This window comes from Cynocephalus volans, chromosome 7 (genome assembly GCF_027409185.1).
Source record: "Cynocephalus volans isolate mCynVol1 chromosome 7, mCynVol1.pri, whole genome shotgun sequence".
NCBI lineage: Eukaryota > Metazoa > Chordata > Mammalia > Dermoptera > Cynocephalidae > Cynocephalus > Cynocephalus volans.
Genome location: NC_084466.1, coordinates 108191885 through 108216513, shown reverse-complemented (window position 1 = coordinate 108216513; position 24629 = coordinate 108191885). Strand labels below are relative to the sequence as shown.

General features: G+C 37.2%; 1 protein-coding gene across 24 annotated transcripts in view; it reads right to left on the bottom strand.

Moving 5' to 3' along the window:
• The window catches only part of ANK3 (ankyrin 3), a 502256-nt gene that overhangs the window by 90662 nt on the left and 386965 nt on the right, over positions 1 to 24629 (bottom strand). For 15 of the 24 annotated variants that reach the window (XR_010024083.1, XR_010024084.1, XM_063103187.1 and 12 more), the window contains exons 22-25: positions 24021 to 24093; positions 23817 to 23879; positions 4561 to 4684; positions 2945 to 2956 (exon numbers count right to left, since the gene is read on the bottom strand). Coding sequence is in view for 22 of the 24 variants with exons in the window: in XM_063103187.1 (XP_062959257.1) it covers positions 2945 to 2956; positions 4561 to 4684; positions 23817 to 23879; positions 24021 to 24093 (272 nt within the window). In the remaining 2 variants the exon portion in view is untranslated. Of the gene's footprint in view, positions 1 to 2944; positions 2957 to 4560; positions 4685 to 6044; positions 6711 to 23816; positions 23880 to 24020; positions 24094 to 24629 lie in introns of those variants that run through there. The other 9 variants (XM_063103182.1, XM_063103199.1, XM_063103201.1 and 6 more) reach the window with 6 other exon arrangements.

Below are 24629 nucleotides of genomic sequence, written 5' to 3'. Positions count from 1 at the left end.
AGAACAGGCAAGATGGCTAAAAATATCAACAAAAGTTGTTCTTGAAAGGACATCATCAAAAATAAAATCCCTCCTATTTGAGGAAATGTCTTAAGTGTAGACCACCTCATGGTCAGATTTTGTTTAAAACTGGGCCAACTGTGTTTAATCTGAGAGAAGATGAAATGCATGAAAACCTCGGATGTTTCACAATGAAGATGAACCAGCTGAGAAGAACCAGATGACTATGGATAATAGATAATGAGAGATTTTTCCAGGGTAAGACCTTATATTAGAAGCTCTACCCTTTCTGGTCCATGTCTGCTTGGCTTGCACTATAGAACGGCATTATGTCTGCTGTAAATGGTCTGTGTATACGTCTTTGAGAACTAAATGAGTTTAGGATATTGAGAGCTCTGGTTTGTAGTTGCTACTCATAGAAAACTTCAAGAAGGAACTAGTGTTATGAATACATCTCGCATGATCCTATTTGATATCTTCCTGGTCTCGAGGAAACATTCAAATTCCGTACGTGGTTATTTTGTCTTTCCTGCAAATATTCTGTCTTTTCTTGCTCTACTCTTTGCTTCCTCACTCCTACTGTGCTCTTTTCCAGCCTCTCTGAAATCCTCTAGACAGACCCTGAACTTCCAAGAGTGCAGGTCCCCTGATGCCCTGAAGGGCCACTCATCATTGACCTCTAAACCAAAAACCAGTAGAGAGAGGGACACTAGGAGAACAGCTCTGGCATGTCACCCTGATGACCTTCACATATCTGCATAGGTCATGCAGGCAAAGATTGGGAATGCAGCTAATCAGACTCTTGGCACCACACCTTGCAATCCTCCAGGAATACAGGATAGAGGCCTGTGAGGAGCTGCTATGAGAGCATCTCCCACTCGCCTCCCTATCTCACCTAGGAGGCTGTCGTGAGATGGCTTTTCATCACCTCCTCTTTTTAATGAGGTATGAAGCTTCCTGTCCTGCCCTCCATGGAATAGAGCTGCAGAACATAAAACCACTTAGCTGTAGTCTAGAATTGGCTCCTCAGCAACAGAATATCCCACAACTAGCACTGTAGACATCCAGCCTCCCCACATTTTTCGGTGACCTTTCTGATGTAGGGGGCAAGGGCCATGGGGAGTTAGCACCTTTCACAGCCTATATAATTACTCAACTGTCTGATCTAAACCTGGCTTGTTGTATCTTTACCAGCTGAATCAGTCAGACCCTGACTTCGGCCTTGTCTTGTATGTGCTTGACAGGGAAAAAAACAAAGAGGCAAATAAGGAATGATTCTCTGTTTTGCACAAAATGATTTCTTTTCTCCACCACCTACTAAGATTACCCCGAAGTGGGTATTCTTATATCAATATAGAGGCCCCAATATATTATAGGCATTATTCTAAGTGTCTATATAGATGGGTTGGGTACATTCTTCTAAGATTAGTCTTAGTTTGCACCAGAATCTCACGTGGATCTCTTTGACCCCCCAATAACCATCATTCTACAGTCACTATTACCATCATCAACAAATATTTACTAAGTGACTATAATGAGCACTATCCCTGCACAGAGTTCACCTGGTCAGCCACGTGACTCTGACCACTTGCACAGTTGGGACCTCTGTGCCCAATCATGTGACCCATAACTCTTCCTCCTCACCTCTAACCCCACTTCAGTTGCAAGCATTTCTTTCTATTATTCCCGTTTCTAGTCATTTACCTTCTCTCAAATACAGTAGAAGCTTCCTAAGTGCAGAAATTAACTCAGCACTGTCCAACAGAAATCTACGCTGTGATGAAGATGTGCTAAGTCTGTGCTGTTCAGTAACGGTGGCCACTGGCCACACGTGGCTACTGAGCACTTGGAGTGCGGCTAGTGTGACCAAAGAACTGAATTTTTCATCTTATTTATTTTGCTTAATATTGGTAGCCATATGTGGCAAGTGTGTACACTACTGGACAGTGCAGCTTCTAAGTATTCATAACAATGTTCCATTTTGCTTCAGTAATGTGATCTGAGAGGCACTGGGAAGCTTTCCTATCTGCATTGGACATTCATTTCTTTAAATTATGGTTCCCACAGCATAGAATGTTGACACTGGTGGTTTGTGAGACAGTTATTGTATATGTGGACAAACATTTAGAAATTTTTTTAAAAAGATACATTTTAATTTCATTTTATTTTCAGTTTTTAATCTAAGATCTGTTGATACTTTCTAAAAATCCTCTCCTTTTAAAAAATTTATATATGAGTGCCAACTGCAGAACAGAGCCCAGAATTAGGAGCTATCAACAGAAATGTCTAAAGATGTCTTCATTTTACACAATGTCTAAAGTTCCTACTCCTACTTATTCCAGACCAACTTACATTAGGCAGATGGTGCCCATTAAATCCATCAAGTCTCACTCTGAATCCTTAATACTTGGAAGTACTTCCAGCTACTAAAATTAGAGATTATTTGCATGAGGGTCTGGAAAGCATTAAATTGTTTTTAACTAAGGTCAGTTATATTATTTGTAGCCATCAGTATACCGTATGTGTTAAATATAGGAAGTGTTAGAAAAACATGCCTCAGCATTCTAAAATTATACTAATACACCTAGCACAACTCAAATAAAACAGCAACCAGCAAACAAACGGCTTTTCAAATCAGGACTTTTTCTTAAAACCCAGTGAAATTTCTTCAGTTGCTTCATGCAGTATACAAAATTTTTTAAAGGAAAGAAATTCCTCAAATATTCAGTCAATTTTGCATAAGTAACATTTCTTATTATACGTTTACTTTCTTGCTAATTTTCTCAGAATCACAAAATTTCTAAATTTTCTAAAGCTGAGCAGAACCAAGAAAAAAAAGCACATTGCAGCACATCACAGCACAGCACATCACGATGCTGAAGAAAAGAAAATGCGAAAATGAGGGAATGGCACAGAAACATGGTAACAGGCCATGTCTTCTTACCTGATCTTGGGACTATTTTACAGTATTTTTAGGAAAAAAAAAAAAAAACAACAACAGGAGAAAAAGAAAGCAAAAAATCAGACAGGAAAAAAAGAAAAAAAAATGTTATGGTTCAATGAGTTACAGATTTAATGTATTCTTTTTTAAATGTTACACTCAGAATAGTTTGCTTGGTAATATTCTAACAATGTGCTTTAAAAGTACTGGCTTTATAGATTTGTAAAAAATATTTACCTCTGAGCATAACATGAGTTGCCAATGTAAAAAAAAAATGAGTCACATATAATAGCAACAAATAATGGTGCAATCAAAATTAGAAGTGTGAAAGCCTTGGAATTATCTTAAGAAAAAAATTATAAGAGGAAATATTCTGGTTTCATATCTCACTGGATGTCAGCTGATACAATTTTCTACATACTAATGACTGATTCACAAAACGTGTCATGTATTATCAGAGGAAGAGAAGGCAGCTAGTCATTAGATTATAAAAGCTATAAATCCTTAAATAAGATCTTGAGATCCTTTACGGTTCTACATATTTTCTGTTGTACCTTGTTGCTATCTGTGATCACCTGAAATATCGCAAATTTTAAAAAAGTTATTTTTCCTCTCGTTAATGACACCTGCTACAATAAGATTTTAGGGCCTTTTATAAATGTATTTAAAAAGCAAAGGTTCTATTTAGTTACATGAGGCTCAAAATTCTATTAAAAAAAGACTAACTCAAGAAAAACCCTGGCCACACCAAGGACACTGAGAATAAACTCCAAGGTTTACTTTGTGGGAAGTACTATTTACTATTAGACAATGAAACTTTTTACAACAGATGCTGAAACTATAGGAAAATGTCCTCAGGGCTCTGGCTTAGAAGGTTTAATTATTAGCTTTAAAATAACTTGACTGTCAGCAAACATGCTGTTAATCCACACCAGGAAAAAGAGGCTCCAAATTCTGGACAAGGTCCTGTTCCTTTCAACCAGTGTAAGAAAAGTTTGAGTCAAGGTTTTCCAAGACCAAAGTTTTATGCTTCTGTTGTAAGGGCTGCATTTGCCACTATTCCTGTCCGTGACTTTTGGTAAGTCACTGTTAGACTAATATGTCCCTTATAAACAAAAGAATGGAATCATTTTATAAGAAATATTCAAACACTTGGTAGACAATTTTAACACACAATATAACTTTTTCCAAGAAAGCTCTCTTAAGTCTCAATCATGAATTATTCTTTCAGTAACGAAGCGAGCATAGTGAACAATTCATACACATATTTCTTACTCATTGGCAAATAAGATTTTCTTTCTATATAGAGCAAAATTTAATTTTGAAACATATAACCCTATTGGTTCTCCCAGTTTGGTCAGTGAGCTCACTTGCTAATATGACTGCAAAATGGGGGAAAAAAGAACCCATGATTACCATGTTCAATCACATGAAGTTAAGGACTGAAAACCACAAAATAAAGTAGCAGAGCATGTATATTTGAGTCAAGAAATTTCACTAAATTCACATCCTCATCCAAAGAGCACATTTTGGGATAATGTGAAAAATGAGAATGACCCTCTTTATGACAAATCGTGGTTGTTTTAAATTAACTATGGAAAACAGCAACAATAAAGTACCTGGCAGAACGGGCTCCAAGACTAAAGCCCATGTAACCCTCTGCGGGCAGGGAGTCATCGCCCAGTTCCTTAAGGTCCTGCGGCCCCAGATATTTGTCTGTGTCCCCTGTCATTGCATCTTCACCTGCAGACGTACAGAGCAAGCCAAAATCAGAAGCTTCGCTTTTGAGCATGTGTCAAGTGCGGAGAAAACCGCTTCTTCAGTCGTCAGCACATTACCCATTATCTCATGTTCATCTTCCCCTATCCCCCGGATAACTTTGGTAACTGTGGTTTAGAAGGAAAAAGTATAGGGAGAGGTTAAAACAATTTCCAGAGTGAATGTGAACAGTGTAAACAGCTCCTGGTGTTAAGTACCTGTTCTGAAACATCACTCCTATCTCCTGCCTGCCCCTGCAGCCCCAGCTGACTCGGTGGGTCTTTGGTCAGTTTTCCTCACCTCACCTATGATGAGGGCAGCTTGTCTGAATGGACGTGGATTGCAAAATAACAGCCACCTCTTCACTACTGTTCTTGAAATTATACGGGGAAGGGAACAGACATTTTTTTTTTAATTTTTATTTTTTAACAACAATTTTCTCACACACAGGATTTCAGTTTGGAGCTTATGTAAGAAACTAGCAAGTATTTGTGTGAACTATAACTGCTCATTTGGGGAACCTTGGAACACATCAATTTTGAACTATTTCTAAACCTATCAAATTAACAACTCAGCCCAGCTGTCCCAATGCTTGAAATCTACATGGAAAATAACTCTGCCTTCTGCAGAGATAAAATAGGGGCTTCAGGGCCCACCGCGTGGTGCACTCTGGAGAGTGCAGCGCTGGGAGCGCAGCCGCAGGTTCAGATCCTATATAGGGACGGCCGGTGCAAAAAAAAAAAAAAGGGCTTCAGCAGTTTGAAAGAAGAAATACATAAATTGCCGTTGAACTATTAACAAAGAGTTAATTACGTAAACTGCTTTTACTAGCTACATGTGCATAACGTGACTTCTCCTAGAAACACTACATTCCAAAGTGACAGGGCAGGTTTTTCAAATGTCTTTTGCCCTCTGGGACGTTTTCCCATCCTTCTCAAAAGGTAGCCCAGGCTGTGGAAAAATTCCTTCCACACAGGCAAACTCTTTTTTGTGACTCATTTTCTTTCTGGACATAACCTTGGCTAGCCAAAAGAGATTTCAGAAGTATATGTGTTGTTTTTTTCTCAAAGGTAAGTGATTCATCCGTCCCAACTCTATTTTCAAATTCCTTCATTCAGTACTATTCACAATTTCCATTCATTTGAACTCAGGAAACCACAAGCGCTCAGCTTTTAAACCACCAATCAAGTCTAAAAATACACTGTCAACTACTGTTTTTGCAAATGTAAGAACTAAACAGATCAACTTTCTACTGCTAGCCAGTACCAAGAGATTATTTTAAGTAACTATTTACAGCTGGGCGATTTGCACATCTCACTGCATCTGAAACAAAAACAGCACATACCAACGACAACCGAAAGAAAGATCTTACTCTGCGGTAAAGCCATTTCCACCAGGCTGGGCTGATCAAATGCTTTCCTGATGTTTCCAGGAACTCCTTAAGCACTGATTTAGAATCAGCCTCCAAACCAGCCCAAGCAAACCAGTCCCTGGGTTCTATTCACTCTTCACCACGGCTGCCAGGCTCCCCTCAGCATCTCCATCTACTCGTAGGCAGCTTAGGAATCGCACATCTTTCCCCACTCATCGGAGTTCGAAGATTTTCAAAATTTCATACAAAAACCAAAAACCAAAACCTGACCACACTTGAGGTTAAGGTCCCTTTGATCACTCCGCAGACATCCTTTTAAAGCTCCTTCTGATTGGGTTAAAGTCTCCTCTGGCAGCCTCTAGCAGGACGGGATGGTGACAGGGACGCAAGCCCTGAAGTTATTTGCATGTAAATGTGAGGACTGCTCCGGTGCAGACTTGCTGAAATGTGATGCCAGTGCTCGGGCTCACGGGCAGCCCAGACGCTCCCTCCAAGTGGGGAGCCTTAGGTGCTACGTGTGTAATTAGGAGGCGACTCTTCTGAGAATGAAGGAAACAGCCAACCCAGGTGGAAGAAAAACCTTACAAGAAAAGGAAGAGGTGGCCCGGGCGGGGAGTGGCAGCGAGCTCCAGGCGAACTTTCAACTTTGTTCTCAGCCGAGAACACGGAGCCGCGGTTATTTATGGTCCCTGTCAGGTGGAAGGAGGGGAGAGGCGGAGGGCGGGCCTGCCCTTGAGCTGGGCTGCTGCAGCGTGGGGACAGGGAGGCAGGCGTGACTCCGGCGCTGCCTGAGCGGCGCTCTGGAGCATGCGGACCACCGCTGCCTTCTATCAAGAGTTTGAAGAAGGGAGCAGAAAAGCTGGAAAAAACAGCTGGTGTTCTGCTCTACTTGGGGCACAAGTTCTTTCAACTCCTCAATACGCTCAGAGGGTGGACTGAGTCTCCCTTCTAGAGAGGTCCGTGGAGAGAGCAAGCCCAGGGGGAGTTGAGGTTGGCGGGAGAAGTCTTTATGGCCCTAGGTAGGAGGTGTGTCTGTCACCCTGCTGCTATGTTGTTGGCTTCTCTGTCCCCTTCTCTGCTGCTCCACCTGTTTATGTTGGCAATGGAGGCACAAACGAGCAAGACTGCTGTATCCTCCATCTGAGTACACTGGAGGGGTGATTTCAACTGCTACTTTTTAAAAAGAATAGTTGGAGAATTAGGCTAGGAAGTAAGTGAAAGGTTTTGAAACTGTCTTGCTGATGCAAACAGTTTACAGCACTTCTTCATACTAGTGCATCGATCCACTTGGAATGGAAATTCGAATATACAGAAATTCGAATCTGTACACTGATGAGGTGGGGAACAAATAAGTGCATAAATAAGTGAATGATGAATGACTCATGTAATATTAAGATGATATGACACTTGTGCTTTAATCTTATCAGCCTGGCTGCAAGCAACATTGTAAATACACAGAAATAGAAGGGAAGCCACTTATAATGCCTGGTATGTATTACAAACTATACCCAAGCAGAAGAATAATTTCCAACTCTGTAAAGAGTGGAAGGGGAAGTCATGGTTAAAGAGGAAAAATGTTGAATGCTAATCTGTTTCTCTGGTCTGCTTCTGGAATTCAAACTACTTAGCAAAGTTTTATTCAATGACTGTCAATCATTCAAACTCCCTAACAAGGCCTGTGATGCAAAATGTTCGTTCCTTTTGACTTCCTGACCAACCTCAACTCTGGCCACTATTCCACACCCATTGTGCCCTCTTATTATACAGAATTATATCTGTCCCTATAATCCCTTAAACTCTTTAGACTTTGAACATTTACATAGGTGTACTCTCTTGATAGAACCTTTCCCCCTCTTCTTTACCTACTTTCTCCAGTCTTAGACTCTCATCAAAGTGTATTGCTGGTAAAAACATCTGCTCAGTCTCTCCCATTAGTTGGTGAGACCCCTAGATTAGGAGCCATAGTTTTCTTGGGAGGCATATTGGAAGTGCCCCACAGATAGTTTGGGATTAATGATTACTAATAAAGAGATTAGTTTATTTTTTAAAATCTACATGTAAAATCTAAGTAACTTAGCACTCTTTTCAAATATTAAGCTTGATGACTGGTATACAGTAAAATTTCAGTGAAAGTAAGTTTCCATTATTCTTTACCCATCCTTCTTAGACTTCAGAAATGGTCACTATGAAACCAAAAGAAACTTCAGGTGTGGCAGGAATAGGAGCTGTCAATACATTTGACCAAAGATTAATTAAAATAGCATTATGACATTAAGTAATTATGCACTTACCATTTTAGAACAGTGAAAACATTTCTTAAAAGACATGCAGTTTAGAAATAAAGGTAATAGTATTATTTCAATGCAGTTTTGCATAGTAGATGCTCTGGGTTCAGATCCAAGCTCTACCATTTACTTATTAGATGACCTTTGAAATGCCATTTAACTATTCTGAGTCACAGTTTCAACCTTTACAAAACTGGGATAAGTCTTACTCTACCCTAAGACCTCCTGGGAAGATTAAATGAAATAATGCAGAAAGGAAGGGCTCAATCACACAGCTTTCTATAACACAGCTTTCTCCAGTACCCAAACATCTGAATGCATGAATTCATATAATTATCATTTAAACACTACTATTTATACTGGTAAAGGGAAAATCCAACCACGACAGCAAACTGTCCCTGTTCTCTACTATGTAACACAGGATCTGGCTCATCATAGGTATTCAACACATATTTGTTGATTGAATAAATGAACAATAACAACAAAATTAACTCACTCTCCTTTCATTAAGCAAAACATCCTATAATTATTGTATAGAATGTTTTAACTACTATAGACACACTAATGTACCAAACATTAGAAAGGAATGAGATGAATCTTACTGAGGGACTTCTTCACTGCTTCTAATCCACTACATAAATCAAAAATATTTTGGTTAGTAGCAGCTTCTGACAACAGGCACAAGTGTGTATAAGCCAACCAAGGTAATTCTATTAATGGATGATACTCATTCAGTATCAGATATATTTAGTTAAAAATATCTATATTACCAAGAGCCAAATATTTTCACTTACTAACAAGTATATGTGTGGGTTTATGTTTCCTAGAAGTGTTTGGTGCAGTAGAATAACAACTGTGTTACAGATAAGTTTGACTGTCTTCTAGAAAAGATGGTATTGGTAGCTAGTCTCTAAAGAGGCCCCACCCACGTCCACCTCCAATGAACCATTTTTCTTTTTACTCATGCCCTTGGGTCATGCCCTTACCTGAATCTGGATTGGCTTGATTGAGTTTTGGATAATAAAATTCAGGGAAAGTGACTTTGTATGACTTTTGAGTTTGAGTTCAAATAAACCTTTCAGGTTCTCCCTGAGTCTCTTGGAACTGGATAAAGTCCAGGAGAAGCCAGTCCCAATGTAAGAAATTTGACTACCATGAGACCGCCATGTTGTAAATAAGCTCAAGGTAGTCATATAAAGAAGCTGCTTGGAGAGAATGCATGAATTCATATAGTTATTTAAACGCTACTATCTATACTTGGAAAGGGAAAATCCAACCATGACAGCAAAAAAAAAAGAGAGAAAGAGAGATACCCAGCCAGCCCCGAGCTGTTCCAGCCATCCTAGCTAAGGTGCCAGACCTTTGAATGAAGACACTGTCTTGGAGATCTGGTTATGTTATTCCAGCTTCACCTGCTATCTGACTGCAATCTCCCGAAAGATCCCAGGAGCCTGGCTGAGCACAGTTAACTCACAGAACCATGGTCGATAATAAATTAAACCACTGAATTTAGAGGTGTGTTGCTACCTTGTAATAGGTAACTGAACCCCAGAGAAATGAGAAATGACAAGGTCCAAAGGTAAGCCGAAGAGGTCATACAATGGTTGCCTAACAGATCCCTAATAAATTAGAGTTAGACTGTAATGCATTACACGATTAGTATAAACAAAGTCCAGAAGTACCGTGGCAAATGTCACTAGAGAAGCCCTCATTTATTTAGCATTGACTTTATGCTTTTCGAAACTTTTGTTTTGAGCACTGATGTTATCGTTAATCCATTTCTGTCAAAAAAAAATATTGAGGCTGGAAAATGTTTTAAAAAAGAACACAAAACTCTGCAAATCTACCTCAATCTCACCATTAACCAAATAATAAAAACTGTTTGGAAGCATTTTACTTCAATTTCCCAGCTATTTCATTTTCCTAGTCTTCCCCATTTTATGACTAGGCTAAGAGAAGAGATTTCTTGCACCATAATCAACCTTTCAAAGATCATTAACTTTGTCTACCAAGGAAACAATACAAAATGGAATCAGGAACAAAGGAGCAAAAAAGAGAGAACATATTAAATGATTATCAGAACTGTGCTAGGCCAAACAGTTGTACCCTCATTCCTTTTTATATTCTGAGTCAATGGTCTAGTAAGACGTGTACTACACCGAATTCAACTTCCTTGCAATCTTTCAGTATGCCCACTAATGATCCTTTTTATGCTGAATAAAGGAAGCAGTTCTTGGCATAATGTTTAAAAGTGTTTTCTTGCTCTAGAAGTTCATTTCTTATTTTCCCTCTCTCTCTCTCTCTGTGTAAATTGCTCCCAATCTCTTTCCACTTCAAGACTATCACCAAGGAATACTTTTATTGCTTTTCCAAGGATTGAAAGTTGTTTTCGATCTGGCTGGAAACCTGAATCATAGAGAAAGTTTCTTAAGATAATTACACGAAATTGTATTGTTTGAAACTTTGCTCAGAAGTGCTTAATTTTTCCACTGTGAAATGCAGAATCTCCCCAAGGTTTGTATTTTATAACTTTATAAAGTTGAAATTAATAGTACAAAACACCAAATGAATTAATAGTACAAAACTTCCAAATTACATGGGATTGAAAAAAGATAGATTAGAAAGAATAAAGAGGAACACAGTCTCTATACTCTAGTGATTTATTAGGAGTTGATTTCTTAATAGAACTCAGCAAGTAGTCTTACACACAAGCAGTTAATGATTAAACTCAGAAAGCTTAAATTTACTGTTACTTATTCTTTAAAAAGTGATTTTTAAAAAAAATCTCATAGCAAAGAGAGGAAATAAAAACAAATCATTTATTCCTAGTCTGTATTATAGAATGGTAGAATAAAATCACATAATTATAATTAACACTAATATTTATTGAGCATTTACTATGTTCTAGGTACTGTGTTTGGTGTTATATATATATATAAACTATATATATATATGTTTTATAAATATATATAAAATCTCATTTAATTCCAACAATCTTACAAAATAAAAGTAACTCCATTTCAAGATAAAGAAAACGCAGTTTACAGTGATGGAATAAATAATCCAAGATCACTTAGAATATCAGAAAAATGGGATTCAAAATCAGTTGATTTGACTCTAGAGCCCTACTTTTAAGTACTGCAGTGTGCCAGCTGTAGAAAACTTGGAATACTATTGAACTAATACTACAAGAAACTGGTAATCAAAATGTAAGCTCCATGAGGGCAGCGGGTTTTGTCTGTCTTATTCCATATCCAGGGGCCAGAACAGTGCCTGGCACATAGTAGGTGCTCAGTAAATGTGTGGAATGAATGAAAGATCAGTCAGTGATTGCCTTTGAAGATGGTAACTACATTACTGGGGCAAGGAGGGGGAAGACTTACTTTTTACCATAAATTCTTGTACTTTGGGAATTTTATACCATGTGCATTTATCACCTATTCAAAAAATGAATAAAATTAACAAAATAAAACAAAACAGAACACAGGGATTGCAGATAAAGTCATATAAACTGTGCCCACTAGAAACTGTATTATGACATACATAAGTCTGCCAGGTAGATGTTAAGATGTGCATGTACACCAGAGGATACCCAGCAAACATGGACAGGAAGCTTAATACTTTATAATATTCTACCTTACTTGCCTCTTCAAGAGATGGAACAGAAGAAATGAAATAACAAGGTAGGAAGAAGGATATGCACATTATTAACACGGTACTTCTGGTAGCCTCCCAATGCTCTAAAGCAGTAGTTCTCAACCTGTAGTATGCATCAGAACCACCTGAAAATTGGCATTTCTAACAAATTCCCAAGTGAATCTGATGCTGCTGGTCCAGGAACCACACTTCGAGAACTATTAGTCGAAAGGATCCTTACAAATAAATGACAGTTATCTAATAGCAGTATTGACTGTACAGAATTAAGTATCTATTTTCCAGCTGGGGATTACTAGAATAATTAAAATAGTATCTTCAGCAACTGAATTCAATTAATTCAGTGCAGTGTTTCTCAAATTTTTATACATATACCTACCTACATACACACATATATTTATTTGTATCACCTGGGGACCTTGTTAAAATGCAGATGCTGATTCCATAGGTCTAGGATAGGCTTTGAATTTCTGTGTACAGTAGACTGTCAGGTGACTGCACTATTTCTGGTCTGCAAATTACACTTTGAGTAGCAAGATGGTAGAGCCAACTATTGCTTTTGAGGCACTTAGACTTCAGTATAGAAGACTAGAGCACAAATGATAACACAAATATTGTACTCCTGCTCCTTCCTGCTGGTTACTATTTCTTTAGTGCTTTCTACGTGCTGGGCACTGTGCTAACTGAGCACTTTATATGTGCATCTCATTTAATCCTCAACCCTTTGAAGCAGGTTGAAGAGGAACCCTATTCCTCTTTTATAGATGGAGAAATGTATTCAGAGGTTAATTTATTTTTCAAAACTCACACATCAAGTCAGAGGCAGAGTTTGGGTTAGAACCCGTGCAGTCAGGTTGCAGAACCCAAACTCTCAACCATCAAACCACAATGGCAGAAGATGAACAAGAGACACAGACAAAATATTACTAGAGTTCAAAGGAAGGCATCATATCTGATTGGGTGGATGTGGTAAAGGTTGAATGGACGATGTGTGAGTTAACATAGGCAGGGAGAAGTGGAAATGGGAAGTAGGCTATCCCCAGCCAGAGAACATAGAATAACGGGGAAGGAATGGAAGTCGGCTGAAAACAGCAAGCAGCCAGCTTCACTGAAGCGATGGGCAAGTGAGTTGTACAAAGCAAGCTGCTGGCGCCCTGCAAGAAATCCTCCAGGGAGCCCTGCATCTGGAATCCGTAAAAGGATGATTATTAGCAAGAATAAGCAAGAAAGAACAAAATCCACTGGTAGAACAAAAATCCAAATGAGAAAAAGAAAGAAACTAAATCTTACCACCACAAAAAAACCATAATGACAATGTAATAATTCCCCTGCTTTGTTTCTGATTTTCGTAATTTCCGTCTTCTCTCTTTTTTTCTAGGTGAAGGCTTGCAAATTTTGTTGATCTTTTTAAAGAATCAACTTTCAGTTCTGTTGATTTTCTCTATTGTTTTTTAATTCCCTATTTTATATATTTCTGTTGTAATCTTTGTTCTTTCCTACTATGTTTGCTTTTGGTTTAGTTTGCTCTTCTTTTTCTATCTTCCTAAGGTAGAAGTTTATATTACTGATTTGAGATTTTTCTTATCTTCAATATAGGTGTTTACAAATATAAATTTTCCTCTAAGCACTGCACGAGCCCTGCACCTGTACATTCTGATATACTGCACTTTGATTTTTATCTCAAAGTACTCTCTAATTTCCATGTAATACTTCTTTTTACCCATTGTTTATTTAAGAGAGTATCGTTTCATTTCCACACATTTGTGAATTTTCTAAATTTCCATCTATTATTGTGGTCAGAGAACATATTTTCTATGATTTTAGTCTTTTTAATTGTATTAAGACTTGTTTTGTGGCCCAAAATTAAATAAATAAATAAATAAATAAATAAATAAATAAATAAATAAATAAACAACAAAAAGCCAGACAAAATTACTTTCTGCTCAGGCTATCTTTTTTTTTTTTAAGTACAAACTCAATTTGATTCTTTACTTTTAAACCTTATTCTGTTCTCTGTGGCTAAATGTGCTTTTAAAAAGCTGTAGAGCAGTTTACTGCTCCTTAATCCAAGCTAGACATAGTTTCTAAAAGTAAGCACGCATGACTCAGTATTGGAACTTTTCCAGAGCAGCAATGAAAAACGTCCCCTGTGATCTTAGTTGGGTTAATAAACAAACCCATCTCAGAAAGGAGAAAGAATTCAGTGTCTTTCCTGTGAAGAGGTAGAAAAAGACAATGTTGGGACAGACACCATAATTTTTTCATATTCTTATCAATACTCCTTAACCTTGACACAGAAATTCCCCTTAGTCATCTGACTAGGATTGGACATTATGCTGACTTGGTCAAATGAGCACCTAAATCTAAAGACAGAAGGCAGGTAGAAAGGAGTACAAGACTACTTACACTGTTTTCATTGTCTAAAATCTATGCCACTTGTAAGGAAGACTAGACCATGAATTAATTACTGGCCACACACGAGCCCTGTGGAATCAGGCACTAAAATATTGGTTTCTACTCGCAGAGAAATTAGGTAGCAAAATTCCCCATGCAGGGTCATGCCAACTGGTTCTTTCTTCTATTCATTCTTTCTCAGCTGTTCATCTAGCTTCAACCCCAAATCCAGACCTCATGAATCTCAGCTTTTCATTACCTGGGCACATAAAGACCGTGTGTGTAGAATACAGGAACACGCTCATGGTTCCCAGGTATAAAGTACCAGGCTTGTGTACACTTTGTATACACTTCCTCCTGTTATACCCAAATTACCTATCATTGTGCTGGGCAATAAACACCCATTTATTGGCTCGTTTTGTATTTCCAATCTATACCCCCAAAATGCGTGCATATGAGTACAAGGTAAAGACATGTGGGGTCTCTTCTCAGTTTCCATCCTCATGGAAGCTCTGGTCCAGGTGATCAGGCCATGTCTTTCCATTTGTAACATCTTCCTCTTGTTTCTCCAACTCTTCTTGCTCCCAACTCTCTGCCCACCACCCTGCCTTCTCCTTGCCCATTCATTCTCAAAGTTGATGTTCTTGGGTTCACCTTCCACTCCTCTCTGTTGTCAGGATCCTAATGTGAGGGGGAGGGGGTTAGGGATGGTGAGATTAGGACCTACTACAACATGAAGCAGGTCAGACTTCTCAGATCTGGGGAGTAGGCAGGGACAAATAATTTAGAGGGAAAAAAGGAATACTTGTTTTTGGTGGCTCATATCGAGATTGACCCCTGGACCTTGGTGTTATCAACATTATACTCTAAACAACTGAGCTAACCAGCCAGACCAGGGTAAAAAGCCTAGTCAAAATTACAAGTTTTGGGGGGCAAATGAAAAAACAACCTCCTGTCTGTAGTAAATAAGCATGCTTAATTTCCTGCCATCTCTTGAACATTCCATGGGCCACTCCAGCTACTCATTCTGTCACAGCTTCTTAGGGAAAAAATATATATATATATATTCACTGTCTGACCTTCTCACCATTGTTAGAACTACTCTATTCAGTGTCTGAATCCATGATGTCACCAAGGGTTCCTATATCGCTTGTGCTCATTTGATTGCAGATGTTTCTCCCACAGCTTCCATTCTTCAGGTTTTCTCCCTTCATTTTCACCACTCCCTCTCCACATCCCTTAACACTCCTCTTCCTCTTAAGTGTCAGTGTGCCCAGAGTTTTCTAGAACCGCTTCTCTTCTTCCCTATCATGCTGTGCCCTGGGAACCTCATCTGGGCTGGTGCCTGGCGACACCACCCTCGTCCCCACCCCTGGGTGCTGAGCTCTCCTTTGGAATTTTGTGCTTTCCTGTCTCCAATACTTTGATGGAAAAGTTTTCAGAGCCCCTTTCCAATCCCTACCCTTTCACCATCGCAAAATTTCTGCTTGTCTAAATATCTATTCTTTAAAATGCTTTTTCAAGTTCCTTCTTGAGGCCTTTAGAGATCTCCCCTTCTTTTGTATCTCCTCCTTATTTGATCTTTTCTTCTCTTACTGCATCTCATTGAGTAGAAAGTCTAAGCAAAAAACTAAATTCAAATTCTAGTTTCCTTGATTATGTGAATCTCAGCAAATACCTTAAACTCTTTGGTCCTCAGATTCCTTAATGTAAATTAGGTCTAATACTTTAGATTAGGTCTACATGTAAATTAGGAATAATAATAACAGTACTAATAATACTCTCAAGTACTTTGAGAGAATCAACCAAGATAAGGTGCCAAGTAACTAACATTTACTGAGATCTTGCCATATGTCAAATTCTAGGCTAATTTATCTTATTTATCTCATTTGAACTTATAATAATCCAACAGTCGTGGGGCTTTTATCTAAATTTCCAGATAATCCAACAGTCGTGGGGCTCTTATCTAAATTTCCAGACATCTATGTTGGATGTTAAATACAAGGATTTAAATATCAGCCTTAGCGCTGACTTGTGTGATCTTGATCAAGGCTCTTAATCTTGCTGAAACTTATTTTCCACATGTTTAAAATGGAAATAAAATGGTTCTAACTTAGAGGAGAGGGTTAAATGACATAATGCATGAAATGGGTATAGCTTAATGCCTAGCATGCAGAAAGGCTCAATAAAGGACAAAGTGTCTTGTTTATGATGTTGACAGATTCATTTGTATGGAATCCTGAGCAGTGCAGAGACATAGGTAAATGTGTGGAGTTAAGTCAGTAGGTGCATTCATTTATGAATGAGGACGTATATGTACTCATGTGTCCTAAGAGCTATCATAGTGACTAGGACAGCTCTGCTCCTATGGAGCTAACAGTCTATTTTGAAAGAAAACAAAATTAATCATGAATTGGCAAGCTACAACCTATGGGCCAAATCCAGCCTTCTGCCTATTTTTGTAAATAAAATTTTATTGTCACATAGCTGTGCCCAACTGTTTAGGATTGTCTTGGGCTGCTTTTGCGCTACGAAGGCAGAGTTGAGCACATGCGACAGAGACCCCATGGCCTGAACATTCAAAAATATTTACCATTGGCCCTTTACAGAAAAAGTCTGCTGACACCTGAAATTAATGACTAATAAAATGAGTACTAGGAAGAAATTTTTAAAAAGTGACTAAAAGAATGAAAAGGAGATAGCCAGAGGCCATTTCACACAGGACTTATCGACCACAATAAGGGACTGAAATTATTCTATATACAATGTAAAACTCTGGAAAGTTTCTTTTTTCTTTTCCAGTTTTGTATTTGTACTACTTTGGGGTGTATTTGTATTATTTGGGGGGGGCTATTTTTATCATAAGATACATCAACCACACAGATGAGTACATAAGATATAAATGTACATTTAAACATATTGTTCTAAAATAAACACAGTTCAGGTAAAGAAATACATTAACATCAGCACCTCAAAAGCCACCCTCATCTCCCACACCAATCACAGCCCCCTCTTTCCTCCTCACAGTAATCACTTCTTCATGATAGTCTTTTCCCTGCTTTTTTTGTTGAAAAAGATTATCTATTTAATTTTATAATTCTAATTTATTGTCACCTGTTTTGATAAATTCTGTTGTCTTTGCATAACCTACAACCTAGCAGTTGTACCCCTAGGTCTCTACCCTCCAGAAATGCATGCATATTTGTACCAGAGACATATATAAGAAGGTTTGTGGCAGCTTTGTTTGCAATAGTCACAAACTGGAAACAACCCACACATCCATCCGACAGTAGGGTGGATAACTTAATTATGGTAGAGGCATACAATGGAATATTACACAGAAATGAAAATGAATGAACTACAATTATATGCAACAGCATGAATGAATCTTAAAAACATTATTATAAGCTTTGGGGAGTTTTAAGCTGGAGAATGGAATAACATGACTCAATTTATATTTTTAAAGGCTTGCTGTAGATGGTGTGCAGAAAGTGAGTCTATGGGGTAAGAGTAGAAATGGAAACCTATAAGGAGGCTCCTGCAGTATTTCATATGAGAGAGGCTGGATTAGGGTGGTGACAATGGAACTGGAAGAGAAGAAGAGGGATTTGAAATGTGTTCTGGGAGTAGGACCAATATGACTTGCTGGTGGGCTAATATGAGTAGTAAGAAAAGAGAGATTGCATAGAACTCACAGGGTTTGGCTTGGTTGGTGGAGCCACTTACCGGGATGGAGAGGGTGGGAACAGACACTGTTCTGGAGGGCTATGTTTAGGGGATGATGAATTAATACATCTGTAAGAATCTAAATGGAAATGTGCATAGCTGGATAAGTGGATAGTATGGGTGAAAATCACTAAACAGTTCCAATTCCAAAGATAGGATACCAATGAACAGACTCTGTTTTACAATAAAGGCCCCTGTGTCCCAGTCCACAGATCTTTTCCCTTAGCTGGAAATTCTTTTAAACTCATTACATTAACTATTCTTTGAGATACAGATATGCCTCGGGAGAATCATTTTAAACCATTTATTGATTTGATACAAAACCTAGGACAGTCTCAGTGAAAAGGAGTTTAATGGAAGGAAAAAGGAACATGGCAGGCACATCCTCTCCATCCTGTCTGTTTTCTGAAACCTGTAAAACTAGTCTTTTCTTGAGTCCCCTTCATTTTGGTGCAGCTGACCAAACATGTAGTGAAGATCTGCGGTGTGCCAAGCACTGCACCAGGTTCTGGCGGTACAACAGAGACTAAGATTTGGTTTTCACTTCTGATATTTCCAAGTTGCCATTATGACTTTATCAGTGAGAGATGCATGCATAATTACATGCAATTATATAATGTCTATTTGAAAGGCCAACTGTCAGCACAGAAATATCAGGTAAATTATTCTATATTCTCAAATGGCCAGAAGAGAGAACAAATGTTCTCATTACAAAGACACGATAAAGTCTTGCAATGATGAATATGTTAGTTACCCTGACTAGATCATCACACATTATATACATGTATTGAAATATAACTCTGCACCCCTTAAATACATGTAATTAATGTTTCAGTTAGAAATAAATTCCTTTAAACAATTTTTTATAATTAAAAAAAGAGCTATTTGTAAAATGATAAAATTTCAGGTGAAGAACAATTTCTACAATTTCAACCCCCAGCCCTTTGAATCGAGAGCAAGCTAATTCCCACATCCGCTTTTCAGATATATTAAGCTAATAACATAATAGTCCTATGTATTCATTAGGATGATTAGGAGATCAGGATAGATAGCAGGAAAGTCCTACGCATTTGGCAAGATGTCCTAAAGGCTATTTTCCCTGGTGCTTTTCTTGAGATCTAGCTTCATATTTCCCAAAGTAATTCTTCCTCCTTTTTTGAGTTGTGGATTGTGCTAAGTCAAATTCTATTTATTCTCTCCTAGTTGAAAATATTCTGATATGTTTACTAAAACTACTTGCTTTGAGTTCTTAAAATCTACCTGAAATTATGTTTATATTTATTTTACTTGAATTCCCATCTTGGTCTGCATATTTCTTTTGCCAAAAGGAAATATTATACCTTCCTCTAATTAGAGGAAGGTATTTCTATTGTAGTCTCATCAAGGTCTTTAAAAAATAATTATTATTACTTTGTGATAATTTCCAAGAGCATGATTTCTTCCTTTTCCTAAACACGTTTTTTTTTTTTTTTTTTTTTTAGCAAAATCGATGAATAAAATTGAAAATGTATATATTCATTTTTGGTTCTGTATATAAAACAGATCGAGTTAGAGTAACAATGAAAGAGATAATCTAAAACCACAGAGTGTCACATCTATCTTCTTGTCAAGCTGTCACTAATCTGGTTGGACAAGCCACTCAACATTTACTGGGCGTTCCTTCCTCAGTATAATGGCAGGAATGGGCTGACACGCTCCCAACCCGCCCCTTCAGTTCTTTGAAATCTGTGGATTTCGATTTGCTGTGGCTTCCATCGGGCACTGAGCATGACTTTCCCACCCCTTGTGTCACTATCATATCTGCTTTATCATATCTCAAATTTATATCTAGTTGGTAATTATTCCTAGTACATGCATACATAGCCTCTACTATTTTCTTTTAGTATTTAGAGTCTGCATTTGATCCTGAAAGAGATTTTGCAACCCTATTGAATTTGTAACTAGCTAAGGATTACCTAATTCTTCTCACCCAGCTGCTGTCTCATAAACCTGACTGGTACAGTCATATTTCACAGAGCTGACTTTTTGGTTTTTACTTTGCATGACTTAATTCCATTTCTCATTATGTACCATCTACAGTTCCTTAAATCTGTAACTATACCCCAAAGCACGAAAATTCCACAAGCTAAAATAACATTTTATACATTTTTTTTCAATTTACAAAACACATTTTATATGAATTTACAGTTTAAGATCAGAGCTGAACCAAAGCCACTTATGAAATCCCCTGGGAAGAAAACCCAAACTAGTAATCAACTTGGACCTTAATCTCAATTTTTTTTCTTTTCTTTCTCTCTCTGTTTCTCTTTCTCTTTTTTCTTCCTTCCTTCATTTCTTTTCTCCTCCTCTTTTTTCTGCTCAAACTCATATTTTCTTTCTTTTTAATTAACAACTAAATGCAAAAATGTAACACATTTGAATCAAGATATTAATTTTGTATGTATATTAATGTTGTATGCATGTAATAGATATTTTCTGAAGACAGTAGAACAACAAATCCGTCTGGCCTCTGAGGAACTCTGCTGAGCCCCTACCTGCAAAATGTGTGAGCTTAAAGCAGCCCACAGACAAGGGTGCTGGATCCCCTTTTCTTCCACTGCTCTGCTTTGCTGATCCTTCGGCCTTTCTCTGTTCTACTCTGTGTCTTGGCTCCACTGTTCCCCCAGGTCATGGAATGATAATGTTGTCTAGACTTGTTTTCTTTAAAATTTTTAAAGAAGTTAATCCAAACATTCTTTCACTTACACTAATTTCTCATAGTGGACCAAAGATAGAGGAGAAAGCAAAGCAAAGCAAAAAAAAAAAAGTAAAGAGAAAGAGAAAGAAAGAGAAGGAAAAGAGACTACTCTTAGCACTGCTTCCTGAATATTTACTCTATTTTTATAATTTCGGATTAGAATTTTATTTTCCCATATTACAAACTGACTCCTTTCTTTCTTGAGATAAACTGGTAGCATATATTGTATATTATTTTTATTTGCTTTTAAAAGCTACTGATATCCTTAGTACCTTGGGATACCAGGTGATGATCTCTCACTAGTTCATAGACATAGATATATTCACAATATGCCTGTGGTTTCATGGAAATGAGCATTTGCCACAATCACATAAGGGCTTCCTCAAACACTTACTCAAACAGGCAGGCTTAAATCCAACTAAAGTGACAATCAAAGCCCTGGAAAGACTACCAGGCAAATGAGTCAGAAGTAAAAATTATTATTAAAGTTGTAGGGGTCCTTTTAGAATTAAAATCTCAAAATGATTTGTTCTGGGATTTGCAATAATGTAGAAATGCTACTTTATGTAGCAGAGAACATTGTAAATACATAATAGGGCAAATGTGGCTTACCGGAGCTCATGTAAGCATAATTTAGGAACATTAGCTGACAATAAACTTAATAGGAGTCAACTTAAATGTACATTACTGTATAACTTCAAATCTTAATCTTCAATAATAGATGTTTAATGTCTTCCATGGAGAAAGCAATAGCCCTGCTGTCCTCTGCTTTGATCAGACAATACCAATTGTGTTCAGTTCTGGCCACCTCGAATTGAGATGGGTCTAGATAAGTTGAAACGGGCATAGGAGCGTGACCAGGCTGGTGAGGGGAACAGTAGAAGGAAGTAGCAATGATATGCCTGGGGAAAAAAGAAGACTAAGAAGAAATAGCAAAAGCATTTTCAAATGGCTGAAGGATTGTCACATGGAAGAGGCAGATTTTGTTCTAAAACCATTTAGAACCTAGTCCCCTCATCAACCTGGTCAAATATATTAGAACCTGAATCAATGAGTAGAAGCTACAGGAAGTTCAATAAAATTAATTTTTAAGGACAGAGTTGTCCAAAATGAGCTAGGCAGTTTGGGAATTAGGGAAGTCCCTTCCTTTGAGGCATTTGGGCAAAGGAGCTCCTAAACAGCTGAGAGCACTCCAGCAGTACATGGCTGTGCAGACTGAGTGACCTTTAAGGAATCTTTTCCAACACAAAATTCTACAACATTATAAAAGCAAAAGCCATTTGACTCCAACAGCCCATGGACACACCCGTAATGTAAGACCCAAGGCATTTAAAGAAGGATAAAATGATAGTTAAAATTTGTCTGTTAATTTCAAATTCCCAAGCTAAGATAAATGTAAAGGAAATTATTGTCATTTCTAGTTAATAACTAGATCAATTATATACAAATTTAGATTTAAAATTCCTCCTTTTCTGAAATTATTTGGTTAGTTATATAATACATTCAAACTTCGCCTCTCATCAATGTGGCTAGTTTTGGCTATTTTCTTGAAAGACCAGTAAATTTTTAGGTCTATGATTGCCATATTTCATAATAATTTCACTTGAAAAGCATACTTTGACATCATGCTTTGTATGTGTATACATCTATGTAAAAACATTTTTCTTTCATTTTCTGCACATAAGAAATTACTCTGAAACGTGAGAAGGCGTTGAAATATAACAGTAATGCATATTACTGTAAAAGTCCTAAAGATGATACAAATTTTATCCATTTGGGGATAGAAGAGAAGTAAATATATAGCTGATGTTTTAGAGAAAAAGCAAGAAAAGGGAGTAAAAGCCTTTAACATTTATTAAAACAATATTTACAAACAATGAGGTAGGTTCCTCCAGGTCCCTAAATGACAAGGGCATTAGCTCTTCCGGGTCTGTAGTTCTGGCCACAATGCACTTACAACAGACAGTGAATAGCAAAAAGGTTAAAGTGACTTACTATTGGGAAGGGTTTTCCTCTATTTAGGTTCCCAATGAAATTGGTGCAAATCAAAGAAGGAACCAATAATTAAAATAGGGAAGGCTGCCTAAAGATAAAAGAAAGCCTAGCAACATTAACATTGATCCAAGAGAAAAATACTACCTGGTTGGTGGCAAATGAAAGACACAGTAAGGTAGAATGTAGTTTTGGAGAGTCAAATGATGCAAGAAGGAAACTTAAACATAATATAAATTCTACCATAGCAAACATTTCATTCTTTCAGTGAAACTCCAAAATCTGCCCACCTTATGAGATCTATTCACTATAAAAATGATAGTTTTCCAATGGACTTTTTAAAAATGTCATTTATTAACATATCTATATATCACAACCTGGTCAAAAATATTGATTTTTTAAAATAAGTCAGAAACAAACAGCTTCTTCAAACACTTGAGATATAGCTATAATCATATTTTGATCTCTTTCATTAAATCATTATTGAAAATTTATATTTTGAAAACAGCTTTGTTTATGCTGAGTTTTACTAGTTCAAGATCAAAAACTGCTTTTACTACAAAGTTCAGTGTAAACCTTAGAATGGGCATTTAATCCCTTACCTGTAAGCATACCTTCTCTCATTTATTTAAAAAAAAATCTTAACTATAAACATCAATCAGTTTTCTAGATTTCAGATGTAAACAATAAAAACATCAATTTTCTGCTTGATAGAAACAAATAGAAAGAAAGGAATCCAGATAATTAGTGACATTTTTATATTGAAAAATTGGAAAATAGGTTCAAGGAGAGGTGACTCAAAGGAAATTAAAGATGCACTCTTTAAATGATACATAAATTAATAATCTTAAGATAATATGAAACGTTAGTAACTCAAGAAAGTGTTAAATTTCAAAGACAAGAAATGAAAGATAAAGTTGGTTGTTAAATTCCATCACAATAAAAGTTTACAAATACCTTCTTCAACATCTGAGATATATTCGCCATCACTGAGCATTTCAGGGGCGTTGGCTTTACGAACTGCATGATTTAAGCGAACAATATAAGTGTATGAAAAAGACATACTCTTGATACTACAATAAAACATTTCAATATTTCTAAAAACATTTTTGCAATAAACTTTCTTCAGGAAACAACAAATAGATAATCACATTTTCATACCTTCATCATCAGACATATCAAGAACTTCATTCATTGTTTCTGGAACATTCATTTTGTGCTTCTCTGTGATGGTCTAGTAACAAAAAAGCAGTCATTTTAGACTGAGCAGACCACACATTTCAATAAGACTATTAATTTCTTTCTGAATCAGTTGCTTTCTTGTGGGACTTATGTGTGAACATCTTGATGTCCCCACATATAAAATGACATCAAAATTATTGTCCCTTAGCAGTATGAAGGTCCTCACCATGTACACAGCAGTGAAGGAGTAAAGGTGAAAGACTTCTAGTGGAAAAGCACAGCAGCTTAAAAGACTCAGGTGCCTGATAAGGCTTTTCAAAGGAAAAATGAAGAAAGATGTCCCCTCTCCAACTCCATTGCTATACTTTTTCGTGGACTGATAAATCTACCACCCCATTCAACTAAAGGTCTTGGCTGAAAACAAGCCAAATGCAGAGCACGAAATATGTCTTTGCTACTTGTGCCAAGCCTTACACTTATTTAGTCTTCTCTTATGTATACTTTTAATTCCTAGGATAAATGAAAATATTAAAACGGCATAAATTACATAATTTTTTAGCCTCCAAAAACTTTAAAAGAACAATATAT